The 8183-nt window shown below is 45.2% G+C and overlaps 1 protein-coding gene across 1 annotated transcript; it reads left to right on the forward strand.

Moving 5' to 3' along the window:
- The first annotated feature begins 4370 nt into the window (after positions 1-4370).
- CCDC160 (coiled-coil domain containing 160) lies at positions 4371-6918 on the forward strand. Its single transcript, XM_083723062.1, is given in 4 exon segments — positions 4371-4669; positions 5896-5979; positions 5982-6103; positions 6107-6918. Coding segments are annotated over 3 exon segments (966 nt in total). The 5' UTR covers positions 4371-4669; positions 5896-5909; the 3' UTR covers positions 6881-6918.
- Positions 6919-8183: the final 1265 nt, after the last annotated feature.

Genomic DNA, 8183 nt, shown 5'->3' on the forward strand with positions numbered 1-8183 from the left:
TGAGGTGATCTGGCACTCCCATTTCTTTAAGAACTTGCCATAGTTTGCCGTGGTCGACACAGTCAAAGGCTTTTGCATAGTCAATGAAGCAGAAGTAGATGTCTTTCTGGAACTCTCTAGCTTTCTCCATGATCCAGTGCATGTTTGCAATTTGGTCTCAGGTTCCTCTGCCTCTTCTAAATCCAGCTTGCACTTCTGGGAGTTCTCGGTCCACATACTGCTTGAGCCTTCCTTGTAGAATTTTAAGCATAACCTTGCTAGCGTGTGAAATGAGTGCAATTGTGCGGTAGTTGGAGCATTCTTTGGCACTGCCCTTCTTTGGGATTGGGATGTAGACTGATCTTCTCCAATCTTCTGGCCACTGCTGAGTTTTCCAAACTTGCTGGCATATTGAGTGTAGCACCTTAACAGCATCATCTTTTAAAATTTTAAATAGTTCAGCTGGAATACCATCACTTCCACTGGCCTTGTTATTTGCAGTGCTTTCTAAGGCCCATTTGACTTCACTTTCCAGGATGTCTGGCTCAAGGTCAGCAACCACACTACCTGGGGTATACGAGACATCCATTTCTTTCTGGTATAATTCCTCTGTGTATTCTTGCCACCTCTTCTTGATGTCTTCTGCTTCTGTTAGGTCCTTTCCACTTTTGTCCTTTATTATGGAAATCTTTGTACGAAATGTTCCTTTCATATCTCCAATTTTCTTGAACAGATCTCTGGTTCTTCCCATTCTATTGTTTTCCTCTATTTCTTTGCATTGCTCGTTTGAAAATGCCTTCTTGTCTCTCCTTGCTATTCTTTGGAAATCTGCATTCAATTTCCTGTATCTTTCACCATCTCCCTCGCATTTTGCTTGCCTTCTCTCCCCCCACTATTTGTAAGGCCTCATTGGACAGCCACTTTGCTTTCTTGCATTTCCTTTTCATTGGGATGGTTTTCGTTGCTGCCTCCTGTATAATGTTACGAGCCTCCATCCATAGTCAGGCATTCTGTCCACCAAATCTAAATCCTTAAACCTGTTCCTCACTTCCACTGTGTATTCATAAGGGATTTGACTTAGATTGTATCTTACCGGCCCAGTGGTTTTTCCTACTTTCTTCAGTTTAAGCTTGAATTTTGCTATAAGAAGCTGATGATCTGAGCCACAGTCAGCTCCAGGTCTTGTTTTTGCTGACTGTATAGAGCTTCTCCATCTTTGGCTGCAGAGAATATAATCAATCTGATTTCAATGCTGCCCATCTGGTGATGTCCATGTGTAGAGTCGTCTCTTGTGTTGTTGGAAAAGCGTGTTTGTGATGACCAGCTTGTTCTCTTGACAGAACTCTATTAGCCTTTGCCCTGCTTCGTTTTGATCTCCAAGGCCAAACTTGCCAGTTGTCCCTTTTATCTCTTGACTCCCTACTTTAGCATTCCAATCCCCTATAATGAGAAGAACATCCTTCTTTGGTGTCACTTCTATAAGGTGTTGTAAGTCTTCATAGAATTGGTCAATTTCAGTTTCTTCAGCACAAGTAGTTGGTGCATAAACTTGGATTACCGTGATGTTAAAAGGTCTGCCTTGGATTCGTATCGAGATCATTCTATCATTTTTGAGATTGCATCCCAGTACAGCTTTCGCCACTCTTTTGTTGACTATGAGGGCCACTCCATTTCTTTTACGGGTTTCTTGCCCACAGTAGTAGATATGATGGTCATCCGAACTGAATTCACCCATTCCCGTCCATTTTAGTTCACTGATGCCCAGGATGTCAATATTTATTCTTGCCATCTCATTTTTGACCACCTCCAACTTACCCAGGTTCATGGTTCTTACATTCCAGGTTCCTATGCAATATTTTTCTTTACAGCATTGGACTTTCCTTTCACTTCCAGGCATATCCGCAACTGAGCGTCCTTTCGGCTTTAGCCCAGCTGCTTCATCAGCTCTGGATCTACTTGTACTTGTCCTCCACTCTTCCCCAGTAGCATGTTGGACGCCTTCCGACCTGAGGGGCTCATCTTCCAGCGTCATATCTTTTATATGCCTGTTGTCTTTGTCCATGGAGTTTTCTTGGCAGGGATACTGGAGTGGCTTGCCGGTTCCTGCTCCAGGTGGATCACGTTTGGTCAAAACTCTCCACTATGACCTGTTCATCTTGGGTGCCCTGCTCGGCATAGTTCATAGCTTCTCTGAGTTCTTCAAGCCCCTTCGCCACGGCAAGGCAGTGATCCATGAAGGGGTTTGTTGAATATATATATATATATATATATATATATATATATATATGACAAGATGTTATGTCGCAGCCCAGCTATGACATCCATGTACTTTCTTGTAAAAGGATTGATATAATGTATCAGCGTGGTGGACAGAGATAAAGCATCAATTTTTTTTAAAGAAAAGAAAAGTGGAAGACAATCATTAAAATGGCTGGCCAATCAAAAAAGGCTTCAGGTAGCTGCGTAGGCTTGTAAGCTTTTTTTGTGTGTGTTTATCACATGCCTCCTCCATTCACAGAAACAGCTGGATGAGTGCAGCATTATTTTAACAGTAACAGGAGCATGCAGGAAAGAGGGGCTCAATCATCCCCCCTGCCACTGTTTTTAAAAGCGCTACATAAGAATATATGATCAGCATAAATGTCTGTAATGAACATTAACTTACTAGGTTGCCAAATACACAAGTTGGCCCTAGTGCTTCTGCTTCTTAGCATTGGCGACTTACTAAAACGATGTTTAAAGGTACAAGATACATTTTAATTATGACACCACCCCTTAATCTCTCCTCAATCCGGAGTAACAACCAGTCCTACTGGTTCTGAGAACCCTAATCCCTTCTCTAGCATTAAAGCAAGGGCCAAGCTAGAGAAGACATGGAGCTGCACAGTGAGATCTCTTGTAGAAAGCTGTGGGGCGAGGGAGAATGAATCAGGACTGTGACGCCGGAGAACAAGGCAAACCATCTGGCCCCCACCCCTCTATATTCATGATGAACACCCCAATCCCCAAAAAGCCGCTTCCCCCATGCACCTGAAAGTTTCCCCAGACTGGGGAGGAGTGTGAAGTGACACTCCCCAAAGTGTTGCAGCCCTGAACCAAATCACCCTGTCCTGGGGCACCATCTGGGGGTGGGGGACCCTCCCCAAATTCTACAGTGATCCTCAAAAAGATGTGCCAGGGTGAAGGATCTTCATCCCAACACATCCCTTTCACGAAGGTAAGGTGGTGGGTGGGGGCCCAATTTGGCCTGGCCAGGTTGGGAGGAGGGGGTGGCGCACATGTGATGTCATTCATGCATGATGGCCCCTTCCATGTCCGGGGCAACTCAGCACGTCTGCCCCCATCTCTACTGCATATGCTAAAAAAAATTTTTTTAAAGGGATCAGAGGTCTGACTTTGGCTCTCTGTCATCTCATCTAATTTGGCCCTCAAGACGCATGCACACAGCATGAATTAGGAAGACGTGTGAATGAGAGCTCCCTCAGGCGGTGTGTGACTCTGTGTTCATTCACTGGCTTGTAGTGGGAGAAATGCCCAGGGCCAGAGCTTGCCGCTGGCTGAGGGCCTCACTGCCTCCAAAGGTTCCCTCACCAGCTCAAACCCCTTAATGTGCTCATTTCAGCAGTGTCTCTCTGTGTGTGCTCCCATCTGCCTACTACAGTGGTACCTCGGGTTACAGAGGCTTCAGGTTACAAACTCCGCTAACCAGGAAGTGGTTGTTCCAGGTTAAGAACTTTGCCCCAGGGTAAGAACAGAAATCGTGTGCCAGCAGTGCAGCAGCAGGAGGAGGCCCCATTACCAAATGCATGCCTCAGGTTAAGAACCGTTTCAGGTTAAGAACGGACCTCTGGAACGAATTAAGTTCTTAACCCAAGGTACCACTGTATTATTGTGGCAACGTGCTCAGTGAAGTCATTTTGAGAGTTAAAATGTTAAGCAAGGAAGCCATTTTGTTGATCTAGGCCAGGCCCATATCCGGTACATACACTCAGACACCCACGACCCAGAGACACACAGAGACAGGCTGATAAGGATTACCAAGAAAGGACAGGGAAGGCTCAGGTCCAACTCCTCATGCCCTGTCTCTAGGTTGAACCTAATGTATCTATCTGGAACATACTCTCCAAGCACTAGGGGCCTGGAGATGAGGGCAGTTAAGTGGGGTTTCTGCCACTGCCGTGATGGCAGCAGCTAAAGAAAATAAGGGTGGCTGGATTGGAGCAGGATATCGGTGGCCCCATGCCAAGGGTTCTTCTAAAAGGGTTTTTTTGCAGGGCCTGCCATGTTGTTTTTCAGGCAGGACTTTTGTGCCTTTAAAAGACGCACCTTCAAAAGTTGCTCTCCAGTGCTAGAAAAAGCTCCACCTGTTGAATGTGCAACTGTCAAAATTCTTCTAGGAACAAAGAGGAAGGAAGAGAAGGAGCTGCCTTAATTTTTCTGCCTTTGTTTTATCTTGTGGCTTAGAAGAGGGGGAGGGGAGCCACAGAAAATACTTTACACATAAATTTTTAGAGGTCTTTAGCAGAAAATAGGAACAACAAGGAAATAAAACAAAAGTTTAAATTTAGTCACTGAAGAATCAGTCTGTGTCACTGGGAAGATTCACAAAACTCACAAGGTGAAGAATTGACAGATACACAGAGAAAGAGAAGAGAAACTATTGCATACGGATTTTCAGTTAAAGGACCTGGTGAGAACCTCTTGCTCTCCCCTAACCAACAGAACAAGGGAATAGTTAGTCCTGGGAAACCTCCTCTTCTGGAGCTGGAATTCATGCACAACACACACACACACACAGAGGGATGTCCTGCATTTTAACCTCTTGAATCTGGCAAGCCAGGTGGTGCTTGAAAATCATAACCTATAGGCATCCCATACTATATGACTCAAGGCATCATATTAATTCAAATTGCTTCCCGCCCCCCGCCCCAGCCCCTTCCAGATATATTTACTGCTAGAAATAAATAAAGTTGTTCCTTAGACCAAGGCTCCCTGGAAAATGCAACTGAAATATTCCTGGCTTCCCACAACATCTAAAGTTCAAATTTTGAGCTCCTTAACAATAGGAAAAGCACAGCTAAGCAGACAATTTTGTGAGTAAATGGCAAAGTGGCTTAATCTACAACTCTTTCCATTCCAGAGTGGAGAACGAGGGGAGCACGGGGGGGGGGGTAGAGGAGGAGTTATTGTGTCCTTAATGAACATGGAGTTCTCGTCTTGCATACATAAGCCATCTCTGCCCAGTTGGGAAGCCAGTGATCAAAAGAGGATCAGGAATGGAATATGATTATTTCTGTAAGTCAGGCTGGACTACTGGCAGCATTGTGGTAAAACTCTGAATACACTGCCATTTGCTCTCACTGACTTCTACTATAAATTTTGTCTCTTTGTCTGTCCATTTGTCAGTCCGTCTGTTCTCTATGGATTTGGCTGCCTCTCGAGATATTGTTGCCAAACTCAGCACGAGAGTTCCTAAGGTGGGGGAGATGATAGGGTGCTGGGTGTCATATAGATTATGATGCCAGACCAAAATGTGACGGTGCCCATTGTTTCGACACAGGTGCAGCTGCCACTCGAGATATCACTGCCGAACATAGCATAAGGGTTCCTGGGGTGGGGGCTGGTGCTCTTTGCCTAGATACCAGGTGTCATTTTGAACTGACATGGTGGACCAAAACATGACTCTGGGGTGGCTTAGCCCAAGGCCTTGCCTGCCAATGAGAAGGACCAAGTTGGTTGGTACTGGGGAATGTGCATAGCTGTGTGGGCATTTATAACCATTTTTTCCAGACCACCTAGCTCAGTATTCCACTCACTACACCATGCAAAACATATTTTTTAAACAATTAATTGACCCCAAAGCCTCCAATCAGTTACTGATTTAATTTTATTGCTTTTCTCTTTTATTCCGTGCAGAGGCAGCCTTTGCGATGGAGAGCTCAAACCAACTTTGGCTGGAGAGGCTGTTTCCTCCTCATTTCAGCAAGGAAGATTTCTTCAGTGGTCCCATCAGCCAGAACCTCTGATTTGTGAAAAGTTTGCTTTGGAGAGGGCAAGAAGGACTGAGCAAATCTACAACAAAACAGCTAAGGCCAGTTTTCATGAGGATCAACAGTTTCAAAGTTAAGGATCTCCCTCCAAACTCCTTGTGAGCGAGGAGTTGAACTTATGGGGAAGAAAGAGAGAAAATTCAAAGGAGTTTAAAGATGGGGATTCCACCCGCAGGGGATCTGCTAATTTAGATGTTGAATCAGGAGAAAGGATAGCTGAAACAGGAGGTCATTGTACCTGGAATACAAAGGAACTGGCAGTTTTAAGACAAGAGGTGTGCAAGGAACACTTGGAAAATATCTCTTTAAAGCTTCAGGTGTCCCTTCTCAAGGCGGAGCTGGTGGAACTTAAAGCCAAATACAAAACATTAGTGGCAGAATCTGAACAAGCGACGCAAGAACTGAGCGACTACAGAACAGAAGCTTGGTGTAAAACTGTCTGGCTGGAGCAAATTCAAAGGCAAAGGTTCGAAAGAGATTCCAAGATTGAAGTGTTTAAACAAGGCCTACTTGAGAAATCAGACAGCACCAGAAGTTTAAAGGAGGAACTGAAACAAACAAGAGGAGAAGTCACACATTTAAAGTTGCAGAAGAAGGATTTACAAGAAGAGTTAAAGGAATTCAGAGAGCAGCAAGATTTTCAAAACAAGTTACTCACAGAAAACATGAAGCTCTGTCATGATATGGAAATGAGAAAAATACAAAAAGAGCTGGAGGATGCTAAAGGAGAGCTGGATGCAGAGAAAGCCTTGAATACAAAGAGTGCTAAAGATCTAGAGATGCTGAAAATACACTTTTCAGGCCAGCCATCACATGATTTACTTCAAAATTTGAGAATTTGTTTTATTTAATGCAAATCCATATTAAAAGATTTATTTTAGTTAACTAATCTATTGTGCTCCACCTTTCCTCCCCTGAGTTCTCCCCATTTCTCCCTTTTATCCTCATAACAACCCTGTTAGGTAGTTCAGGCTGAGAGAGCATGGCTGACCCAAGGTCACCCAGTGAGCTTCCTGGCTGAGCAGAGGTTTCCATTTGGGTCTCCCCAGTCCTAGTCCAACACTCTTAACCACCATGCAAACTGCTTGCAAATCCCAGGTTTAATGCCATGGTCAGTCTCTCCTTTTTTCCTCTAGCCTGGGGAAATTTTTTTAAAAGGCAGTCATCTGTGATGATAAAATAGTGCATCTTTCATTTAGTAGAGTTTTGTTTGGGGGAGATTCTGGTTTGATTCCATCTTGAGAGGCACAGACCTCTGTTACGTCGCCCCTGTTTGCAATACTAGGCTATGATTTTCAACAAGAGAACAACTTTGCCAATGAACCCTCATTCTTATTGAGGGAATCATGTCTGAGATACTGAGTTCAAATGCACCATTTTATATCTCTCATTGTCTATTATTGTGTGAATTGACAAAAGGATGGATAAACTTGATTGTAACATGCTGGAATTTGCCTGTAAATTAAAGTCGCGGTAGTGGAGAAATTGCCCCAGATTAAACAGCTGCTAAGTGATAATAAGGGACGCAGGTGGTGCTGTGGTCTAAACCACAGAGCCTAGGACTTGTCGATCATAAAGTCGGTGATACGCATCCCTGCAATGGGATGAGCTCCCGTTGCTCGGTCCCTGCTCCTGCCCACCTAGCAGTTCGAAAGCATGCCAAAGTGCAAGTAGATAAATAGGTACCGCTCCGGCGGGAAGGTAAGCGGTGTTTCCGTGCACTGTTCTGCTTCGCCAGTAGCGGCTTAGTCATGCTGGCCACATGACCTGGAAGCTGAACGCCGGCTCCCTCGGCCAGTAAAGCGAGATGAGCGATGTCGCTTTACTAGAGTCGTTTACGACTGGACCTAATGGTCATGGGTAAAGGTAAAGGTAAAGGTACCCCTGCCCGTACGGGCCAGTCTTGACAGACTCTGGGGTTGTGCGCCCATCTCACTTAAGAGGCCAGGGGCCAGCGCTGTCCGGAGACACTTCCGGGTCACGTGGCCAGCGTGACATCGCTGCTCTGGCGAGCCAGAGCCGCACACGGAAACGCCGTTTACCTTTCCGCTGGTAAGCGGTCCCTATTTATCTACTTGCACCTGGAGGTGCTTTCGAACTGCTAGGTTGGCAGGCGCTGGGACCGAGCAACGGGAGCGCACCCCGCCGCAGGGA

The sequence above is a fragment of the Podarcis gaigeae genome (assembly GCF_964106915.1).
Source record: "Podarcis gaigeae genome assembly, chromosome: Z".
In the NCBI taxonomy this organism is placed as follows: domain Eukaryota; kingdom Metazoa; phylum Chordata; class Lepidosauria; order Squamata; family Lacertidae; genus Podarcis; species Podarcis gaigeae.